We start from the raw sequence: 25,007 nt of genomic DNA on the forward strand, positions 1-25,007 counted from the left end.
CACCTACAATTTGCCTTCGAGATTCAAGTCTCCGTCCCCTATTCCTCTTCAATCTGTCTCCACTCCTTCTTTCTCCATCTCTCCATCTATCTCTCTCTCTCTGCTTCCTACCCAATGCTGGCAAGTTGTTTCCCTGTATTGCTTTGTGGTTGCTATGGTGAGGGCCAGCCGGTGCGTGTGTGTGCATGCATGAGTATGAATGTGTGTGTATGTGTGTGCTCGTGTGTGTGTGTGTGTGTATAAACCCAAGCCCGAGGGGGTGGGGAGGAGACTCAAGGTCACACAAAAAACAATTGCGCACACACACACTGGCCTCTGGCCCCGAAGCATGGACTTGTGCTGACATACTCTGTGCTTATTGGACACAGTGAGAGGTCTGTTCACCAATGCAGTATTTACACAACATATGCCTGTGTGTGTGTGTGTGTGTGTGTGTGTGTGTGTGTGTGTGTGCTTGAGTGTGTGTGTGAGAGAAAGGGATAAATAGAGGTGTACACACACACACACACACACACACACACACACACACACACACACACACACACACACACACACACACACACACACACACACACAAACACACACAGCGCACTCAGGAGGCTGGGCAACCAGTTGTTTAAATAAGGTCAACACACATACCTTTCTCTCTCTCTCACACACACACACACACACACACACACACACACACACACACACACACACACACACACACACACACACACACACACACACACCTGCGCCAAGACTCCCACACAAACACATCAAAACCTAAACACACAAGTAGTGAGTACAGCATTTACTGTTGTGTTTACCTCTTTAACCCCCTCTGTTATCACTGTGCTTTGTCCTACTCTTCACTTTTCAGTCCACATCAGATACAGCCTTAGGCTACTGTACAACAAAAGCCACACACACACACCAGCGCACTCATGAGGGTATACAGGCAACAGGGCTACTCCCCAGAAAAACAATCTGAAAGCTAAACTTTAACATAGGGCACAAATATCTCTGATCAGCACAGAAAAATCACCCACCGTGAGGTCTGAGGGTCACCAGGGTCAGCCATTTCGTTTTTCACAATGATGTTATCGGATACTAAGCCGTGCCGCACAAAACACAAACGCTAATACATCTGTGAAAGGATTCAGTGAAGGAATATTTCGATTTAAAGCTTTCTGGTTTACCATAGATTTTAGCCAAGATTTGGAGTTTTTTTTGTTTGTAAAGAAAGTAAGAATTAAGCAGTAAGCAAGTAAATTATAATGCACCTGTGTAATGTAAGGTGTAAACGTAATACACTTGTGTACAGATATCACACAAAACTTGACTCCTGACTATCCAGTAACACATTTGTACACTGTAAAAAATGCAGGGTTCCACATAATGCAACCAAGTAGTCACAACACAAATCGATTATATTAACCAATTTAAGTGGATAGTACATAAAACAATTAAGTTATCTAAAAAAACACCCAAGAATTGTGTTGTTTCAGCTTATCTTGAATAAGTAGTTTGAACAAGAAACAAGTGTACTTGTCTTGGGAAAATTCAAAGATTCATTTTCCTTTTGCTTAGTCTCTTTATTCATCAAAGGTTGCCACAGCGGAATGAATCGGCAACTTATACAGCATATGCTTTACACAGCGGATGCCCTTCCAGCTGCAACCCAGCACTGGGAAACACCCATATATTCCCACATTAATGCACACACTTATACACTGCATCCTATTTAGTTTATTCAATTCACCTATACTGCATTTGGACTGTGGGGGGAATCGGAGTACCCAGAGGAAACCTCTAAAAAACATTACTATAAACATCATTATGTTTTTTATAAACATTAAAATGAAATAAAATAAATAAATAAAAAACATGACTGTACCTGACGTTTACATGAATTTGATTTCCATAGAATGTTTAAATCAATGATTCAAAAAAATCTGAACTCAATGAAAACGATTTAATTTCTGTAAAACTTGACATATGATTGCTCAGGGTACATTTTACTAAACTTTTCAGATGATATATCAATAAGTGGGTATCACTGTGGCACAATGGGTAGCTTAATTGCCTCACAGTAAAGAAGGTTGCTGGTTCGACCCCTCGCTGGGTCAGTTGACATTTCTGTGTGTTAGTAAGTTAGCATGTTCTCCCCTTGTTCTTGTGGGTTTCCTCCAGGTGCTCCGGTTTCATCCACAGTCCAAAGACATGCGCTATAGGTGAATTGAATAAGACCGTAGTGTACAGTATTTGTGTGAATGCAAGAGTGTATGGGTGTTTCCCAGTGTTAGGTTGCAGCTGGAAGAGCATGCACTGTAAAACATATACTGGATAAGTTAGCGGTTCATTCATCTGTGGCGACCCCTGATTGATAAAGGGACTCAGACAAAAAGAAAATGAATAAATTAATGAATGAATATCCATAAGAGGCACTATGATATCATGCTTTTATTCAAGATGTAAGTTATTGAACAGCACAGTGTCTTGCAAACCTAACAGATCACTCAGATTATTAGGATCAAGCAAATTAGAAAATCTAAGAGTTCAGTCAAAGCAGGGTGAATCCGCCTTCAGCTACTGCGCCTCGCTGCTGGAATCAGCTTCCAGAAATGATCAGATGTGCTCCAACATTAGGCTGTTTAGCTCTGCCTTTACTGAGCAAGCACTGTGCTACGTCTTTGCCTGTGCTATTATGTCTTTATTTTGTTTTTATTCTCTTTATTTTTTCTGTTTTAACACATTTTAAGACATTTTTAAGCATTTTTATTCTTTGTTTTTATTTTGTTAAATGTATGTTGTTTCTTTAATTCCAGCAGAAAGAGGGAAGGGTTTGCATAAAAATGGAAGTTTCAGTTTGGGCTCGTGCTGGCAAAACAACATATAGACACAGGGGAGAAAGACAGCGACTGTGTTTACAGGGACATCAGTAAAGGAATTATTTGTCAAATTATTAATTTGTCGACTTTAAATGCAGTTTGCCACTTTCACTTTCATTCAGGAACATTTCATGCATGCCCCCGTGACAAACGAGATATTAGATGCAAGGAACTGCTGGAAGAGTGTTGTTTTAATGGAATGTTTGATACCATATGGTGAATGGGAGAAATATATATGTGTCCTAATAGTGTTTTTAGCAGCGTGGAACACATATATGACTGTCAACATCTCAAAAAAATGTGTTTTGGTGTTTCATGACCCTTTAAGGCACAAAATGGCGGCAAATCGATGCTTTACTGGTTAACTTGTGGGGCAACTGGTCCAGAATGGCATGTTTTATTTTCTCAGAAACATGTTAAACGTGACTGCGGCAATGTTTTACCATCACAGCATTATGCATATAGAATGAGCCAGAGTGAATTACCTAAAGTGCAAAACCTCACCACAGAAATTAGCCTGCTAACCAGAATGGAGGAAAGTTCCCAGCATAGTGCTTGACCGGCTGATCATCCCCTACAGGCTTATAAGGGCAAGGTTAGAGCCTCTTCAGCCTGTCAGGTACAGTATGACGTGTGTAATTTTCTAAAATGAGCATGCTTATAATGGCATAATCCAAACTCAAAAGCATCATCTTGACAAAAATACAGTCTTTGCATTTCTGCTTTTAACCTTTTAGCACAACTGCCATTAGGCTGTCCTTCTCTGTGATAGCTGGTAGATGATGACAGTACAGTTGTTTCCCTCTTGCTTTTAAAAAGGCAGGGTAATTTATTTTTCATAAACCTGCTTTCCACCATGTTTGTTGATTCCACCAAACTTTTTTATCCACATAAAAGCCTTGGGTGAAAGGTACAAGTGACTTTCGCTGAGAATAAAACATGTGAACAGATCCTACGGCAAATGTAAACTCCGCTGCCCTTTGTGTTTAGAGAGTTCAATTGTGATCTCGCTCTCTCACACACACTTACATTTGGGAAAGTCTATAACAGATGGGCTCAGAAGTTCTGTGTCTCCTAGCAACAGGTGAGCTGATTTTGGTGAACCTAGAGAGAGTAAGTCGGGCGCGAAGGTTTGTAGGGTATTACACCGCATTCCTCGTAGATCTCTGAACTGTGAATTAGCCCAGTCCAAACACTAGCAGTAAACACTGTCACTTTGTTTTGCTGGTGTTTGTCTGGCTACTGTACGCTGTAATTCACAGCCTGCTGTTATGGCAGCTTGACTTACACATCACTGATAGACACACTCACCAAGGTTTCTCTGCTTCACCACAAATCGGGTTTCTGATTTCTCACACAAGAACTGAAGTGGTAAAGTGTTCTGGATGTAACGTTAGATGGCTCATGATGCTGTAATGCAAATTTCACAAGCTTCTTTTAACCTTATGACCTGTGTAAGGTCTACCATACACATAACGTCTAATTGTTTGTACCTGCACACCATTGTGCACAGGGCAGATATGATGGATTAGGACCAAGCAGGTTACATATGGGACTGAGCGCAGCAACAGAAAACAAAGAATCTGTTAACAAAGCCCTGTTAACACCTGCCATTGGGATGCAGTCAGTTTTGTCAATCTGATCGCATTAAATACAGGTGTAAACAACGTCTGAAACTTTGTGTTTGTCTACAAATTCACTTTTTTAGTGTAGACACTCTTGTGGTTAAACTTGTTCAAGGAGCCATAAAAGACCACCTACTGACCTAATTCTTAAACATGTAGGATGTGTTTAAGCACGCTAGCCAGACAAGATTTTTACCTTGCTGTCTGAAATCTCAAGTCTGCTTTGAAGATGAAAAAAAAAGCATAATAAACGTCTGATGCTCTTTTTGTCATCTTCTGTCATTTCTTCTTGTCTATTTGACCATGATAAATCAAAGCATAAAAACCCCATAGATACATCAAACTCTACTCTAAAGCTGCATAGAATAAAACTCTTTATATACTGTACCTAACATACAGTGCTAAGCATGTTTAAGTATACCCCTCACAAACATATATTTTAAACTCATATTTCATATTATTAGGAAGCTATTCATTCTTATATTTGTGCATATACATTAGATTAGTCAGTACTGAAGCCAAATCAGGAGCTCATCTGACAAAATAACTAACGATAACTTCCAAAATGTTTGGTGACTAAAATACTATTTTAATAAATATATCGGTTCAGTAAACTGTTTTGTTTAAATGGATTATAAAAATATTTAGTGTCCTCCAAATATTCATAAAGTCTGTTTAACTGTATATTTTGCTACTTTAACATGAATATTGTAAAATGTATGTGTTTGTAATGAGACATCAAATGGACACACTCTCTCCTCTCTATCATCTGTTTATAAAAAGTTGATATTAGTTCCCGCATGTGTTTTCATTTAACCCACAAAATGCAACATACAGTACATCTTTGTCAGTCACCTTTGTTGGGCAGAATTATAATATCAGCTATATTATATTTATAAAGTTATTATGCACAGATAACCCCTCATGGTATCTGTTCTCCACTTCAGTTGAGCAGATTAGCATTGGACAATGCATCTATTCAGTTTGTTGAAGTAAGGTAATTTTGAAAATATGTTCAGAGTAAATTCAAATTCAGAGTACATAACTCTGTGTGAGCATCAATAAGACAAAATATTAGAGTTTAAATAATGAATTTATTAGAATGATAATGATTATGTAAACAGGAATGAAAAAGAATCTTAAAGTATGTGTTAATGCTTTAAATGAGCTTTAAATTATTTTAATTTCATTTCAGTTTTTGAGTCATTTTGTTTTATGTTTTTAATGTTATTTAATATACAATTAGATAATTACAGGTTATTTATTTCATTTAGTTTTCATGAAAGGTTTTTTTCAGAATTACATTTTAATTTAGTTCAGAAAAAATGTTTTCATTTTTTTATGACTTTATCACTGTATTTTGTCTTATGGCAGTCTAATTTAACTTTTTTAATTTGTTCATATGGTGTGGAACATTTATTAATTAATAACAACAACTACTTCAATTCAATTACTGACATATTTTGTGTAGTTCAAACTTATCTGTCAGTTTGTTAGCTTGGTTTTAATATAGTAACCTTATTTTTAGTGCATTATTCAACAAATGCTCTGTAACCACAGCAAGTGAGAAGGTCAAATTCACAGAGGTGTGCCTTTTTAATTTAACAATTTCAAAGGAAAGTTCACCCTTGATTTGAAAATTCTGTCAAGTCACCCTTTACTTGTTTCAAACATTTGAGTTTCTTTTAAACAGATACTCTGAAAACTGCTGTCAACCTATAACCACTGGATTCACAGGATTTGTTTTCCAACTATGGAAGTTGATAGTTACAGGTTTTCACTTTCAAAATATCTACTTTTGTGTTCAACGGCAGACAGAAACTGGTTTGAAACCACTTGATGGTGATTACATTTTTAATTTTGGATGAACTATCTTTTTAAAATCCATATTTTTAAGCTAATTTCAAGTTTATTTACACATTTCATATCATAGATCACAATAATTGCTCTTTATATAATAATTAATTTGTCATCTTTTTATTTTGTACATAATTCCAGCTTTTCCTTCAGTCAAGCAGCCTGATGCATACATGAAAACACAAATGCAGTGCCTGTGCTGGTTCACACCTGGCATACAGGTGCACGGGTCTGTCCTCCTGGCTAATTGGCATAGTAAGCTCTGCTGAAGGCAATATGGCTCAGTGAGTCTGTTCACCGTCTCTAAGATCCAGTCACCGCAGAGAAGCTTACTCTCGAGACAGATGGAGTCTGCGGTGTCACCTGCTGACGTCACAACAACAGATACTCCACAGTAGCAGCCTAAGACTCCAGCAGCGCAGGCCCCAGAAAGCATCATGGGAAACATTACCGTTAACAGTTGCTCGCTGAAATATCTGAAGGTATGGGACGTTTTCCATGTGCACATTTTCCCAAATTGAAGCAGGGGGTGTCGAAACCAAATCAAAGAGCATATAAAATAAAATGAACCAAAACCAAGTGAGAAAATAAAATGCTAACAACATGTAAAAAGTAATGTTTCATTTGTTGACTTTAGTCAAGGCATCATGAACTAATGATTCTACTGGAGAATTTACATTAAACTAGATTATTAAGTGCTAAAGTCTAATTCTTTAAAATGCCCTGCAATCAGGGTGCAAAATATACATTGACAATTAGCAGGGTTTTTTTTTTCCGGTAATGCTATACATACTTTGTGCAATACATAATTCAGTCATTTATATATTTACTTTTTAATCACATCTAGTCTAGGAATAAAACCTATTTAAGTTTTCAGTGTTTTGAGGGATATTTACCGTATTCTGACCTCCAGTATATGCTCAGATTAGCTATTCCAGATGTTACTGTATAGGTCAAAGTACAAAATATACATCTGATTTGACTTTAAGCTATATGTTGATACAAACAAAGCTCTTTTACATGAAAAATGTCTTGTGCACTCACACATACGATGTCCATCGGTGCTCTAGATCTGCAGGTTTCAGAATGATTTTTTTTTTGCATAGACCGATTGGCACAATTATGCATTAACAATGGTATGAACCGTTATAGGGGTGGTCAAATGTTTATTTATATTATCTATTATTTTAATTAATAGTATTATGATTTAAAATACCAATCAGAGTGAACTATTTCTCAGCATCAAAGGGCTAACAACCCCCATACATCTTGTTCTGATGTGCTTCAGGGGATCAAGCGTTAATTAACAAGATCAATCCCCTGTAAAAACCCCTGTAATTCGCACACAAGTAATGCTTTCTCAATTATAAGATTTCATCCAGAGTGTGGCTTTTTTTTTAAATGTTTGAGAAAATTGATGTGAAATGTATATAATTAAGAAACAAAATGAAAATAAGTGTTGATCAACTTTGAATGGATGTAAACATCATGTAAAAGACAAAAAAGCGAAGGTTAAATTAGCATAATGAGGCAATTTATTCATTAAACAATTTTCCTTCGGCTTAGTCCCTTTATTTATCTGGGGTCACCACAGTGGAATGAACCACCAACTTATCCAGTATATGTTTTACACAGCGGATGACCTCCCAGCTGCAACCCATTAGTGGGAAAAATCCAGGCACACTCCTTCAAACACACATACACTACGGGCAATTTAGTTTATTCAATTCACCTATAGCGCATGTCTTCGGATTTTGGGGGAAATTGGAGCACCGAGAGAAAACTCATGCCAACACGGGGAGAACATGCAAACTCCACATAGAAATGTCAACTGACCCAGCCAGGACTTGAACCAGCGACCTTCTTGCTGTGAGACAATTGTGCTAACCACTAAGCCACTGTGTCGCTGGAAGCAATTGAATATTTATCAAGTAAGCTAATGTTAATGAGTTAAAATGAAATTGAGCCCAGAAGCAATACAATATAGGCAGCAATTATGAAGCTTCTTGAGCAGTAGTTATATTATTATTGAATTCTAAACAATCAAGGCATTTCCTGAAATTTTTATGTTTTGGACAGTTGTACTTCCACATTTCACTTCCTTTTTTGCTCATGATTAACCTAGGATTTCTTCTGAGATGCTTTAGCAAAATTAACACAGATATTTTTAAGAAAGGTAGAAAATATCTCAATATACACCATGATAAACCCAGATTCATTGATCTGTTGGGTTGTTAAGCTTTCTCACCACAAGAGAACTACTTCAGAGCTCATTATCAGGCAGGCCAAGACTGCCTCATCATTCAGCCAGTCTCAGACAGACTGCTGTTTTCACTTATACAAACAAATAGCAACCTTAACAAAATATACTAATATGTGCCAGGTTATGAAAGAATGCACTAATTAAACCAACAGAATACCTTAACAGGATATCTAACAGTAAAAAATGAATTCTGCCATCATTTACTCGCCCTCAAATTATTTTAAACTATTTTGAGAATTTTCTTGTTCTGTTAACCCAAAAGTAGTTATACTGAATGCTAAAAATGGTTGTTGCTAGAAGGGATAGAGCTGCGGAAATTACCCGTTCATTGTATTTTGTTAACGTTTAACCTCACCCTGAACCCAACCATCACAGTAACATGAAAACAGTAATTATACATATTTTAGTATTATTCATATTATTCATAAAATTTCTCATTAAATTGTACTTTATTAATGCCAACTGTAAACCCAACCCTCAAAGTAATGTAAAATTAAAATTATTGATGTATAGTGTCACAAAAACTTGGCTACATTGATGTGAATATCCTCAGCTGTATCCCATCTAGACTTTGCTGCTGGAAACCTGTAACCATCATTTTTGTGTGAACTATCCCTTTGACAAAATAAATAAATAAATAAATAAATGAATAAATACTATAATTAGGAATACAACAGTTTAATTCTGAATAACTATAGCAATTGTTTTAACCCATGATTTAAAAAAATGGAAAAAGAAAAACAATGACACAGCACTTTTTAGTGAGCACACAAAAACACAAACGCAAGCAGATGCATAGGCTGGTCAGCTGATCTCCCTGCTGCCATTCAGATCAAATGTCTGCAGCAGTTTTCAGAGAGGTTACGGAGTTTACAGATGCATATCTGTATAGATACCAGTGGCTTGAATTTATTGAAGTATTTCCAGAAGATACTAAGATGTTTCTGTCTAGCATTGCCCTTCCATGTGGTAGGACCAGTGTGTGTATCTACCACTGAGAGACTTCATTAATGCAAGCTAATTATGCATCCTCAGCCATAGTGTGAGGGGAAGTGAGGTTTTGATGTTATAGAGTTAGTCATTAATACTCCGAAATAGTCAGAAAGGCACGCTCACTCGCACATCACAGTTTATCATGTATATACAGGTGGTTGATGTTTAAGCATGAAAGGTTGGGAAATAAATCCCAGCATACAATAAAAGTCATTAGAACTGAAGTTAGAACTGAATTGTTTGTAATTCAACTTTTGTTTGTAAATTTTTTTTCCAGGCTGAATATCAAATATACACTTTTTTAGTCTTAAAATGCTGAAACAAACACCTGCAAGCTAATTGCTAGTAATTAATTTTGTGAAATCAGACTGATTAAAAAGTAAATCATTAGTATATGATGCTCATATGTTGAAACATCTGTCGCTTGAACATCTTTCAATAACTTAAAGTGTCATTAAAATAAGTAATTTCCAACTTTTACAGGTATAAACAAGTATCAAACGATAATTATTAAGAACAACACTACTAAAATAAATAAAAAATGAAAAAACTACAAAGTAAAGCTTCCCATGATTGTCTGATGTCCTTATCTGATCTTCATAATGTGTTTCACGTCTGCACCACAAATGTGCCAAAATGTCAAAAAACATTGAATTATTATTTTTTTAAATCTAATGCTTACAGAAGAATTAAAATTTGAATTAATTGTTTATTTAATCATAAAGCCTTTCATAATAATCTTAAGGTTTTAGTTGTTTAGATCTTAACAGCCACGTTTGAAAACTGATCAAATTATTGTCAAATACAATATAAATATTGCCAAATAATGCATTAAATTATATAATTAAGAAAGTACTTCAAAAAGGTCTTTTTATTTATATTTGATTAATATATTATTTTTATAAAATAATTATTTTTTTTAACTATCTTCATTATGGAATTTTAGGATCATATTTGTGTGTTTGGTCGGGTTTCATTTCAGCTCATTCAAGTGATCACTTTAGGTTTATATATCAAAGTCTAAAGCTAAAGTAAAAGTAAACAGCTAACTTTATGTACATGAATTTCATTCAATACAATCATGCATCTGTTCATCTCATTTTATGTGTATAGTCAGCTCAAGTTAGTAGGCTGTTTGAAAAACTCACACATTTTGTAATGATGTATGAAATATTGTAGGTAGATCCTAAATATTGTTGTGTGGTGATTTATTAAGACATTTATGAGTGATATATTCAGTCATAATAAAAGTTTAAACATTTAAACTTAATTTAAACATAAATTTTCTTTTCAGTTTATCTATGTATTATGCATGTTAAACACAGCGAAAGAAGCTGTTTTGCTAACTGCCTTAACCATGAAAATGTTACTCCTGCAGTTCTACTCACTGGAAGAGAATGAGCTTACATTTTTAACAAGCATGTCTACTGTTTTAGGTTTGTGTATTGTTTGTTGCATGGGGCTGTACGATTAATCGAAAAAAGATTGCAATCTCGATTTGACCCTACACACAATCCTAATTAAGCTTTTCTATGATTCAGCCAATTATATTTTCAAGGTCAAGAGAGAAGCGTAAAGGCGAGCGCACAAGTCTTCACATTGTTTTATATACATTGCTCAGCAACATAGAATTTGAAATGTTTTTCTTTCGTAGTGAACTCAGAGTGCATGAAAATAAATGTTTTATAGTGTCAGTATAACTACTCTAGCCTATATACTGTTACGATGAATATAATGCAAGAAGGAATCTGAAAATTATTTATTTTATGTCTTATTTTACCAGTGAAAAAAATGGTCTAATAATGTTGTCAATGACAAATGACAAGCAACGTCACATGTCTCAAACATAATAATTCAACATTAGAATTATGACTAGTTATATTCTGATGCAATCACTTTACTGTGAATTAATGACCAGGACAAATTTAAAGTTAGTTCAAGTCCACCATTCCAAGTCTATACAAATCTGAGCATTTTAACAGTGGACCTACACATACTGTAGGCCAAATATTATTAGTGTTGTTTTATCATACGTTTGAGAAATAACAATAATAACAGCCTACTCATATTAATTTATTAATTTATTTTACATCTACAGAATCATGAGAAAATCATGATCTTGATTTTAAGCAAATAAAATCTCATTCTCATCTTATGCAGAATCATGCAGCCCAAATGTTGCATGTTTTCACAAAATCAGATTGTTTTGATTTTTCACTTCTTATTTTGAAATGATACAATTTAATGCATATACACTTAACAAACTAATGTATGTTGCTCCTTTGTGTAGATCATGATTAAAGTGCAGTTGCAGTTATTTGAGATCTAATCTGAAATCACTGCAGATTTCGTCTGTGACGAATCAAATAAACATTTGGCTCACATACTAACTTTTTCCAGTTTCAAGGAAAAGAAATAGGAAATCAGTATCAAAATGGCCAAATTTCTAGCAAAAAAACCCCAAAAAAAAAACTGAACCAGCCATGGAAAATAATAATTGATGGATCACTATCAATTAAACAAACTTGTTTTGATGTTTTTGCATTTGACATCCATGAATTCAACACAGCACTGTCCAAAAAAAGCCCAAAGAAATGTAAAAATGGCACCAGCAAACCGAGAAGAACTCTAACAAAGGACACAGTAAAGGCAGTCCTGCAGTATAAAAGAGATGAGAGGTCTGATAATGAAAGATGATCATGCAGGTAACCTAACGAAGGTCATAAACAAGCAATGACAGCCAATTAAAGGCCCCCAAGACACAAGACTGAGGTGTGATGTGGCAGAAATGCGGGCCTGTATTTGTGGTTGTTTAATGGACCATTCAAAGCCAGAGGTTATGATTCAGAGTAAAGGCCTTCTTCCCTTCCTCACACATTCAATGATCTCAGTTTCTGAGTTGTGTGTGTGTGTGTGTGTGTGTACGTCATTATGAATGCCACAAAAGAGGCCACTGCCTCCAAGTCCATAAAATATTTACCAACAAGCTCTCTCTCTCTCTCTTCTTCTCTCTAGGAGAGCTAGTCTCAGGAGATTGCCAGGTAAGTTTACCTATCCGATCAGGACTACCACATGATACAGCGAGATACTAATTGGGCTTCATTTTACATAAATGATGCAATCACCTGTACTGAAGCACGCTCCCATGATCCCTCCGGTGAACCGTTAGCACAAGTAGCACAGAAGCAGGCAAAGGGAAATTAAGTCAGATGGCTGTTCTATCTAAATGACACAAAGACACTTGCTCACTAGCTGCTATCCAGTAAAAGGAATTTTATGACCAGCAATGAGGTTACTAGGCCACACAGCAGACGCTTTCTGTGTGGTCTCGCCTCTCAAGTTGTGCTTCCTGTGAGGGAACGGATGGCATCGTGCTCTGTTCCCACTTTTGTGGCCAGCGTAATGAGCACTAAGAAATCAAGGCCACGAGGCTTCGTTTCGACAATCCAAAACCAAGTTTAGCCCTCATACAGTTGGTGGCAAAACAACTGTATTTGGCCAGGAAACAGGAAGCCAGAGAAAGTGGCGTCATGGAGACTCACCTTGATGATAGGGTGTCCCCCGGACGTGGCTTTGATGGCCCCTCGGCTGCCTTCGGTCTCGTAATGAGCTCTGTGATGTGCTTTAGGTTGAACCTCGATCTTTAGCTCATACTGCCCATACTGATTTGGCAACGGCCAGTCCAGGGGAGGCAGATTCGATGCTCTGTGAACAAACCAAGAGCAGTACGAGGAGTTTAGTTAGACAATGCAAAGTGTACAGGTCGTAGGTTGACCACAAAAATGAAAGCAACATATAAAACCAGACATACTTGTCAGTGAGTAAGTATGCAACACTTCAGGATGCATGCATATATTTGAAACATTTTGCTGTGAAACATAAGACAACGTAATTTGGAGCCAGAACAACTGGCTTGCACAGGTAGCATGTACATAACATCACACCAAAGTAATGAGAGAAAACCAACAGACATCTTGTGATATTGTCATCCGCAGCTCAAAGTTCAACTAAACTAAATTAAAATAAAATCTTTTTACCTCTATTAAAATGTGAATTGTATTACATTACTTTGATGAAAAGAATAAAGTTGAGAAAAGCATTAAAAAAATCAGGGATGGTGTTTAGGATTTAAATTAAAATGGTCCCAAAATATTTTCTTAATTATTATGTTTTAGTTAGTGAGGTACACTGTCATTCTACAAGAGCGCGTAGGAGGGATATTTATCCATGTGGATTTAAGAGTGAATCAGGTAGAAATTCTTTTTTGTGTACTAGCTCTGCTGCTTGGAATGTTTTGCCCACGATTTTTAAAGCGATTTAAATTGAGTGTTTTTAGAAGGGAAATTAAAAAGTGGTTGTTTTACAGTTGAAGTTGAGGATTTTGTTGTGCCGAGTTGCTGAGCTGATGATGTTTGCACTTCATTTATGATTTGCTCATTCATTTCTTAAGAATATCGCGGACCACAATGAAAATAAGCCTGTGGCTGTTTTGTGTATTTTTTTTGACAGTTTTTAAAATATGTATCAATTAGTCTAACTGGACTTGTTTGTATATTTTTTGTTCAGATTATCAAATAAAATCAATCAAAACATAAAAGTCCAGTGCAAAGTCTTTTAAAAGACATTTTAGACAGAATGTTTTTTTTTTATTATTATTATCATTTACTAACCCTAATGCCATTCTAGACCTCTGTTTGACTTGCTTCAGAACACATACTGTATGCTGACAGCTAAAGCATTATAAAACAATACATTTGAGACATCTGAGAGAAGAAAACAAAACAAAAACAAAGTAAAACAAGATTGGATTGATATTAATGGGAGAAAATTTCAAAACATTTTAGGGTGAAGTATCCATACCATATCCATTAAGAATGTGGAAATGCTATGGAAAAATAAGGACTGTTTTTTATTTTGTCGCAGTTTAGCTCTCTCTACCACATCCTCTTAACTGATCACTGCTCTCCTGTAAGGTGACATACATGCCCTGCTGTCATGGTAACGTGAGATGGATCGACAGGGGAAACATGAGAAGGCTGAATGTGTGTGATGGTAGTGGCCTAATGACAGTGGCCTAGTGGCCTGTGGACATCAAAACAGCTTCACTTGGAGAAAACACCTGTCATTCACACTCTTGCATATACAAAAAATTTTTTTTTCATAATTATATTTCATATACTTTATTATGACTACACAGAGAAATAACAAATAAACACACACACACACACACACACACACACACACACACACACACACACACACACACACACACACACACACACACACACACACACACACACACACACACACACACACACACACAGAGTTTGTAAATCTGCAATTTAAACCATTTCAATTTTATTCTGCATTGACAACTACTGATCAAATACTAGTCAGAGTGACTCCAATGGTCAAAATAAACAAATCTTAATGGTAAAATGCATTAAAAGAGCTAATAATTTTGTCCCTAAAATGGTGTTTAAAAATAAATAAAAACTGCTTTTATTCTAGCCAAAATAAAAAAATAAGACTTTTTCCAGAAGAAAAAAATATTATCAGACATAATGTAAAAAACTCCTTGCTCTGTTAAACATCATTTGGAAAATATTTAAAAATTTGAAATAAATTTGAAGGGGGCTAATAATTCTGACTTTACCTGTATATACAGTAGAGTACTTTTTTGGTTTTGTCCAAAAGAGAAAAAAATTTAAATAATGGATTGACAAGACATTTATATTTAGTAATTATTCCTGCTGCTTGAATTAGTGATACAGTGCTGTCATGGCAACACTGGTGAAAAGACGCCTCATGGTGCGTTTATTAGCTATATTTGAATCTACCTACTGTTTGCACATTTTGAATGTGCGTATAAAAACGTACGTGCCTAGATGAGTAGGATAAACTTTTTATTTAATAGGAAAAGATGGGCATGAACTACGATGGAAACACTTTTACCGAACAAATTTCTGCATACACATTAAAAAAGGATCCTGTGATTTTGTTATAAGAGATAAAACATTTGAACTGTTGTTTTGGTCATTACAAAAATGCCTTAACCGTTTCAGTATTAGTGTTAAGCCCCCTTTCCACTGCACACGACAAATGACTAGTGACAGACCGGAAGTCATTCATTTCCAATGGAGATTAATCCGGGAGCTGCGTGGAGTTTCGTTCATTTCAGTGTAGAAAATTCGGATCTGATTTGAGCTGTGGATCCATTGAAATAATAAAACTCCTAACAAAATGTGTTTTTTATTGGCTCGTGTTTTTTGAATTCAGTATAATTAAAGCCATACAGGTTAAATTTGAAAAAGTCTTTAAAAATATATTATTTATTTTCAGCCAAAGTGCATCCATAATTTTTTTTCGGTCTACAGTTTTAATTCCAGTGCATCCCTTAAAATACTGACTTTCTGAGTATAAGACTACTTTCAAAATTGTAAAAGTAGAATAAATCCCCTAAATCAATGTTCTATGGTGTTTATACGGCATAATATAATGACAAAAATATTAATGTAAGCTGTTTTTATTTTGCATGTGACAAAATGCAGTTTGTTTACTTTCAAAATGTTGGAAATCTGGAACAAAGACTATACAAAGAGCATAGAATCGCCAAGAGGCGAAACTCTAATGCAATTTGGGAAACAGCCACTAGATGGTGCGGGGGCCATTTTGGAATAAAAACTCCAATAGAACTACAACATATTATAAGTCTGTAAAAAAACTATTAAAAGTGCTGATGATTGTCACAGTAAGTGTTGCATTGTCGTCTTTCAGGTTGTATCTCAGCTTTTAAAATAAATAAATAAAAAACAAAGCAGCTGCTTGCAATCGCGGCAGCAATAAGATCCAATGGACAGCCGACTAGATTCTGCAACTCCAAAATGGCAGAATCTGGGGCTGTTGCTGGGCGCTGCTGTTGAAAAAAAAAAGTTATATTGCGTGTCACCTCTTGGTCATTCTAAGCTCTACTACAGAAAATAGAAGACATGTCACTCGTTTACTTTTGTGTAACTGTCAATATGGTGAATGAAGCCTTGAATTCTAGTACAGGAGCCAATCAGCAATCACTATAGAATGACAATTCTCCAGAAAAGGGGCTTGGACCAGACGTGAGTTTCTGCAGATTTTGTGAGAAATGAAACTAAATAGACAGTTAGACAGATAATTTTATTGGTTATTCATAACATGAAATGTAATCATAAGCTTGCAAGTAGTCTTGCAGAATTTGATGTTTCCCCATTCAGACTGTGTTTCCCCATTCAGAGGAGTTTCAAAGATGGCCGCAGAGTAATATGACTTGCCTTAAAGAGACTTTATTTGGAAGCAGTGTTATCTTTTACAAGCAAGGACAGCTAATTACACATCAACGTATTGAAAAAAATGTAACAGGCAAAAACTAAAATGAAAATATCACCTACACTTGATAGATTAGCCAGACGTAAGAACAGGCAGGTGAATGTGTGTGTTAGTCTGAAAGTGTTAACTTAAGATGGCTGTCAAAACTAGACCCTTATTTTGCACTCATCTGTTAAACCAGACAAGCTTCTAGATTTTTCTATTGCTGCTGATTGATAGTGAAGTCAGCACACACACACACACACACACACACAAACACGTACAGGTCCTATGGCAAGGAGCAGTAGGCTCATATATCAGGGATCAGGTATCATGTCTCTGTTGTATGAAGGTACGCTCATAAAGATGTTAGTCAACACTGTTCCTACGTGTTGCTTTGCTGGAACCTTCTTGACATGTTTTTGAGGAGTGAGAGCAGGTTGTTTGCTTTTTTCATGGACTATGTAACTGCTGGTGGAATCAAGTGTGTTTACTATATTTTGTGGATTATTAATGAAGGGAGCTGACGAAGTTAAAAAGAGTGTTGTGATGGTGTGGTCGATAAAAGAATCATTGTGGGTAGGGAAACGTTTGCGACCAACAGCCACACGCTCTACTGATTTATGGTGACAGAGGCCAGAGCACACACATACTGTAGGCCGTCTTCATCTGACTAATATGGGCACACACACGCACACTATCTTATACGGTTAGCAGATACATTATAACTCTTTCTGCTCATCAGCTCACTCAACTGCCTTATGCTACATGCTAATTGCATATTACCTCTGAGCAAGTTAGCATGAATTCAATTGATTTGAGGTAATAGAAAACGATGAATAAAATGAATAGAACAGAGCAACTTTGTATACACACTGCAAAAAATACTTTTCTTACTGATTTTGTGTTTTGCTTCTAGTCCCAATTTCTAAATATTCTTAAATTAAGAAGCAATTTTGGACAAGCAAAACATAATGTCTTCTTTTAAGAAATAATATGCCAAAATTAAGTGAGTTTTTCTCTTAAAACAAGCAAAATAACCTGCCAATGGTGTAAGCAAAAAATTAGGGGTGTCAAAATGAATTGTTTCTTCAGTGCACTGCGATGCAGAGGCGGACAATTTGTTATTGGTTTAGTAATAGATCAAAACTGGTTATCACATACTGAAGTCAATTATCTTCTATGCGCTGTGTCGTGGTAGAATACTATGGCGAGGGAGGAGACTGCGAATAATTACAATGCAGAAACTCACTGCATGTGTTTGCTGGACAGTCTTTCACTGACTCTGAGCTTACAGCAGAAGCCCCTATTTATGGAGAAAATTAAAGTAAACTCTCTCTCACTGTGGCCCCTCTGACCTGCTGACATGACGTTCCAGTCCTCTTGTCTGTTACAGCAATACTTGTGGGTCTAGACATGAGCATGTCTGCAGAGCGGGTTTTCTCCACCATGTCTATCAGGGATCAGGTGTAATCACCATGTCCGTTTAACATCAGTTTTACTCATCACTGAGCAGTGCCAATGCATTAAGCAAATTTCAGCCCTTTCTGAATAATCATAGGCGTTTAACAACTTGCTTGACAATGCTCAAAAATTAATATTTACGTTTGATTATTTGCTTTAAATGCTCATGTTGTTCTGTGCATGTACTTGAGTTTTGTTTTTAACATTCCAGAAGAGAGTTTGCACTTTCCACTACGCCATTGGCACCAACAAGAGTGTTTTCTTTGAGCAGAATTACAAATAGTACATATATCTGACATTTGAATACAAGAATTGTGCTGTGATGTAAAATTTAAAGCTGTGTATGGAAAGCATCATCAATGCACCGTGATGCACTGATATTGTATTGAACCGAATTGATGGCATGATAATCGTAACTAAACCGAACCGCAAGAGCAGTATAAGTTCACACATCTACAAAAAAATCATGTGTCAAAACAAAAAAACAAGGTTATTTTGCTTAACCCATTGGAAGATTTTTTGCTTCTTGATTTAAGAATTGTTAGATATTTGGACTAGAAAACAAGACAAAAAAGTAAGAAAAGTATTTTTTGCAATACATAGACCATTCTGACCATTGCTTCACCAATTTCAACAGGTTCCTGTGGAAAATTAGAATTTGGTTTCATTAATGTGAATTTGGCTGTTGTTGCATAAATTAATGAGTCTAATCTAGCTCCATACCTTTGGATGCAACAAATAAAAAAACTTGTCTGTTTCTCTGAAAACAAATTAAGCACAATTTACTTTTAAATTAAAAAAACTCTTTAAGTTTTATTTACTAAACATTATTAACAAGGAATGCTCCCATACATTCACACAATACTGTAGAATTCATTATATATTAATGTCCTGTTTAAAGGATGAATAATTATATTGTAAAAACATGATCATTACCAAACCTTATCATAATTATAACCAATTCAGAGCAAAAGACAAAAAAGTATAAAATTGTATTAAAAGTATAGACTTTTCATTTGCAAAATATATATATGTATATATTTAGTGATATTGGCCAGGATTTCAACACTTGTTCATGCCAGTTGGAATGCCTAGCCTCTTATGCTTTGAGCACTATTTATGTGGTGAGTGACCATCAAAAAAGTCCCTGCCAAATCAGTTACATGAGATTCTCTGTCAGTAAGGATGCTGCCTTAGAAGGCTACTGACAATGAAGTAGCAAGTTCACTAGGTCTTTGGAAGGAAGCTATTTTCTACACCAGCGGTTCTCAATTCTGGTTTTGTGGCCCCCTGCTATGCATATTTTGTATGTTTCTCTTACTGCTTCAGAGGTTGTTCCATTTTGATCTTAAGTGCCCTGCGAAGTGGACATCATAGGACATATTTCCATGATTTCTGTTTGAAAGCAAAGTAAGGTGTGGTAGACATGATGCCAATCACATTAATATGGTTAAATAATCCTAAACACTACTGTAACAGCACAAAAAAATGAAAGAAAAAAATTCAAGATCAGCCAAATTCCCATGTGAAGGGAGTAGAGAGAAGTAAACACAATCTGGGGAACGTCAATCTCAACGCATTGCCTTCTTGAATTTCTCTGCCCTGCAAAAAATGCTTTTCTTACTTATTTGTCTTGTTTCTAGTCCAAATATCCAAAACAAGCAAAATAATCTGCCAGTGGGGTAAACAAATTAATCTAATGTCAAAACGAATAACAAGATTAACTTGCTTACCCTACTAGCAGATTATTTAGCTTGTTTTAAGGAAAAACTCACTCTATTTTGACATATTGTTTCTTAAAACGAGACCATATTTTTGCTTGTCCTGAAAAGTTTATTGAATTAAGAATGTTTAAATATTTAGACCAGGGATGCTCCAATCGATCGGCTGAAAATTGGTATCGGTCGATAATAACATTTCATGTCTTCATCGGTACTCGCCAATATGACCGATCTCATGACCCGATCGCAGGTGTTTGTTTCTGAGTTTACAAGCAGAGGAAGACACACAAGCACTCGTGTATATTATACATTGCCTAAACAAAAAAAAAAGAATTGTTTTCTGTAAAGCTGTTTCTGGCCAACATGTTCACGTCTAAATAGTCATAAGGGATGTGTTTAAGGAATTATATGCAGATATTTTAATTTATTCTCTTAGGTAAGGCGAGATCTTCCCGTAAGGTTCATATTTAGAGGGAAAATGTGCTCAAGGCATTACAAAGCTTGAAGCATCAGAATAGTTATTCGGTATCAGTCGATCACCATGACAAAAAAATCGTTACTCAGTATCGGCTGCAGAAATCCTAAACAGAGCATCCCTAAATTGGACTAGAAACAAGACAAACAATCTAAGTAAGAGAAACATTTTTTGCAGTGTTTGTGTAAGTTTGTCATCTAAATCAGGCAGGTTAAACAAGAGACATGCAAAACAAGCAGTTCTAGAGGTTGCGAGGGCCAGGATTAAGAGTCGCTGTTCCAGTGTTTCCCAAACATAGACTTTAATTGGGCGGGCCGCCCAGGTATATTAACGGCCTCCCAAGTATATTTAGCTTCACAATTTTATTATTATTTTTTTTTTACAATTATCAACATTCTTTTATACTTTTTTGTATCCGCTCAATATAATCAAACATCTGCAAACGATAAAGTAGTGGAAATTCTCGTTTACCCATTTCATTCTGTGTGTGCGAGACCCAGGGCTTAATTTGTGCCGGAACACGCCGGATCTGGAACTTTTGAAATCTGATCCGGCAGCTCATTTTACCGATCCATCTCGGCAACCGCCCCCCTGCCCTATCCACTGTCTACTTTCACTTTCTTCAGCGACTCCCCAACCCTCTTCACTATCATCAGCAATACCCTCACCCCGCTTGTCCACGACACCCCTTAGCCATCAACCGCACCAAATAAAATGACTTGTCTAATCTGGCTGCAAAATATATGTACACCATTAGTCAATCAGTTGGTTTGCCTAAAATATTCGGCATGTTTTAATCTTATAATTATTATAACTTTTAGAGATATTGTCTGTTTTTATTCCCTTTTCTGTCATTTATTTTTCATTTGCTAATTATTTTATTAATTTGTTGATTTTATTTTATTACATAATAAATAAACATATTGTTTAAATTTAATTAGGTTTTGTTTGTCACATATAGATAACTTTTTATGTGATGTGGTTAAATGGTGTTTCAATTCGGCAACCAAGGAAAGTATACATCAAACCTATAGGAAGCCCTGTGCTCTACAAACATGAGCAACTGTAACAAAAGAAGAGCTTAACTCAAACTCAATAACCTTTACTCTTGTGTTTCTTCAAATCAGAGCAGGGGCTTACCTGAAAATAGGAGTGTGTCCTGGTTTGGGTTTGTTCCATGTGAAGTGAGATGGGACAGAAAGAAACTGCTCTCCAGAACCATCTTTCTTTAATCCATGCATGGAGTCCTCAGCAGGCGAGTCAAGCAAAGGAGACCCATTCCCAGAATCATCCATGCTCAGGTCACCTTTCCCAGGCTGAATTGCTGCTGTACAGTCCTGGGACGTCTTCCTTGTTTTGGAGGGGATGTCAGCTTCAGAGGGGCAACATTGGAAAGGAGATACGCCCATGGACGGGCTACCTATCCACGTGTCCTCAGTCACGCTGCCCCTGGGTGAAGGGCCTGGAGTGGCTGTTGGGGAGTGATGGGGTGATAAAGAGCCCAGGTAGCAAATATCAGCACTGGAGTGGCGTCTCTTCCCACAGGGCGATGTTGGGCGAGAAGAGGGCCGTGAAGGGGAGCGAGGGCTCAGCCAGTTCTCATCGGTGACGCTGGTGCGGGGCGAGTGGCAGGGCGACTGACGAGGTGACAAAGAATGACCGTGCGAATGAGAAAGGGAGTGAGCGAAGGCTGGGTGATGATGATGGTGCTGCTGCTGCCAAACTTCCTCCTGTGTGCCAGTTTGTGGAGAGCAGCCGGGTGAGGTGAGCGGTGAGCCCAGGGTGAAACGTGCTGCTGCTTCATTCAGTTCTGAATCCACGTCATCATACACATGAGAGATGGATTCACAGGACGAGGCATCTGAAAACCAGCTACGAGAGGAAAGGCTGCTACATGGGCTCGGGCTCAGGGACGAATCTCGATAAGAGTGATCTAGTGGGAGGTACAGATGGTCCCGAGACAGAGGTCTGTCATGGTAATCTCCATCCGGACCCTTCGATCGCATCTCATCCTCGCTGGCCTCCATCTCCTGCTGGCAGCTTGGAGAGATGGAGGTGATCTGGATGCTGGGACATTCAAAGGCTTTTGGTGGCCCGTTCCCTCCTCCGCCCACTCCTGTGGGTGTGTATTTAGAGTCCTGAGGCTCATAGCTGGGCTCGTAGATTTTGTGGAGGGCCTGCAGTGAAGGGGAGGAGCTGATGAACTGAGACGGGGGCGGGCCTCCATGACGCTGGATACCATGCGATTGGTTCACCAGTGAAGGGGGTTGGCCCACGTTGAGGATGTAAAATGATGTGTTGTCATCCGTTTCCAAATCTACAATGATAATGAGAAATAAAAAATCAGAACATGTGAAAGAGACAGGAAACAAAGGATAAAAAAACAAACATCAGCAAAGTGTAGCCACTAGCCAGTTCAATCTTTCTTCATAATGTAAACACTAACATAACAAAACAAAGTACAGCTCTGCCATTACATTATTGATATTTAGATCAATTTTATTTTTAGTGTATGCATGGTATTAGCCAAAGATGGGATTTTGATTTGGTGTTCTCTTCAAATGAGGTTATTTCATAATACAAGCATTGCTTCAAATATTTTTTTTAGAGAAAAAATTATGTGATATTGTTAAATATGGACGAAATTCAAACATTTATTACATTTTCACCATGTGTGTGTGCTCTTGCAAAGCATGAACACTCTGGAGAAACAAATCCTACATTTCTAGGAACACACAGCCACAAAAACCAACACTCCCATTTAGCTGTTCAATACAAACACAGACAGGATGTGTATTAAATAAGTCCCTTATAGAAACTGCATGACGTTTACCGAGGTTGAGTGTAATAGCTTGTATAACTAATACACATAAATAATTACTGCCTATTGAGGCACTTCAAGGTCTCCGTCTCTGTCTGCTGATAAGCGAGATGAAAGAGAACAGGCTATTTTCTCTCCTCTCTCTCCCTTTCCTTTATTGGACTGCTGTTCTGATAGCCTTGAAAAGGAAAGACTTGGGCTATAGCTGCAAACAAGCCACTGGGGAATCTGCAGACGCTACAACACTGGCAACAGGTTAACAATACGGGCATTATAGAACAAACAGTACTGATATCTCAGCATCGGCGCGAGGGGACGCAGAGGTGAGAAGCACAGATAGAGAGTGAGACGGCAAGATCCATAGAGCCAGATCTATTTCAAAGCCAACATAATGAGACAGAGCGCCGGTGGGTTAGTCAATGGGGAAAATGTTTAGGGTGGGGCGACAGATGGGCTCAAATCCAGAGAGGAATAACCCGTGCACATGTCATCCATCTCAGGACGTGCACAAAAAAACGCACGGGAAACAAATTTGCACATAGGCGCATGCTTTAGCCTGTCACCACATAGAGACCGACCCTATTAATAACGCCAGCTCAAACACACACACACACACGCACACAGAGATGGCTATTATGTACTAATACTGTACAGACACACACCCACAGAGCATTTTGTGCCTGTGGTCTATTAAAGGTTATTGATGAGCTCCCAGTGACTGGGCAGAGGAGCCTGACAGGGCCAGACAGCAGCGAACAGCACTCAGTCAGATGGCTTTCTACAAGCTGAATACCAAACAAGATGATGTTTTCACAATTAAACACGATTGAGTTTTATTCAACATATTCTTGATTCTCCACTGCTTAACCATTCTGAATGAAAGCATAAGGTTATGTAAATAGATCCTGACCTTTCTCTGACTTACAGCACTGTCTATTTGCTGGCTCGCTTGGTACCATTTCTTCTTTCGGATTCTCATTAAATTATGCTTCTCTACCCCATTTCTCGTTTCTCTATTTTTACCCCTCGCTCTCCATCTGATCGATTTATTTATAGATGCTCCGCACTCCCCTCTGTCATAAGACGTGCCTATTTGTGATGACAGAGCCAGACAGACAGAAAAGGGGACAAACTTGTGTGTCGCACAAGACTCGACATGTCAATCCAGTGGTGAACTCTGACCTGAAGGGAAACGGAGCATTGGGCATTGGGGAATCTGACGCACACTGCTGTGATGGACTTCAAAGATCCTGTAACAATTTTTTTCATAGTGCGGTCAAAAATATTAATGTTTCGATATACATACTCACCGACCACTTTATTAGGTACACCTGTCCAACTGTTTGTTAAAGCAAATGTTTAATCAGACCGGGTACCACTCCTGTCAGTTAAGAGCAGGAAACTGAGGCTACAATTCGCACAGGCTCACCAAAATTGGACAATAGAAGATCAGAAAAACATGGCCTGGTCTGATGAGTCTCGCTTTCTGCTGCGACATTCGGATGGTAAGGTAAGAATTTGGCATCAACAACATGAAAGCATGGATCCATCCAGCCTTGTATCAATGGTTCAGA

At 37.2% G+C, this 25,007-nt stretch overlaps 1 protein-coding gene across 2 annotated transcripts in view; it reads right to left on the bottom strand.

Moving 5' to 3' along the window:
• nfatc3a (nuclear factor of activated T cells 3a) overlaps positions 1–25,007 on the bottom strand; it is a 103,268-nt gene that overhangs the window by 53,326 nt on the left and 24,935 nt on the right. For both annotated transcript variants that reach the window (XM_685181.11, XM_068218457.2), the window contains exons 2-3: positions 21,753–22,929; positions 13,157–13,319 (exon numbers count right to left, since the gene is read on the bottom strand). In XM_685181.11, coding sequence (XP_690273.4) covers positions 13,157–13,319; positions 21,753–22,929 — 1,340 coding nt within the window. The remainder of the gene's footprint in view (positions 1–13,156; positions 13,320–21,752; positions 22,930–25,007) is intronic.

Source organism: Danio rerio, chromosome 7 (genome assembly GCF_049306965.1).
Source record: "Danio rerio strain Tuebingen ecotype United States chromosome 7, GRCz12tu, whole genome shotgun sequence".
Classification (NCBI taxonomy): domain Eukaryota; kingdom Metazoa; phylum Chordata; class Actinopteri; order Cypriniformes; family Danionidae; genus Danio; species Danio rerio.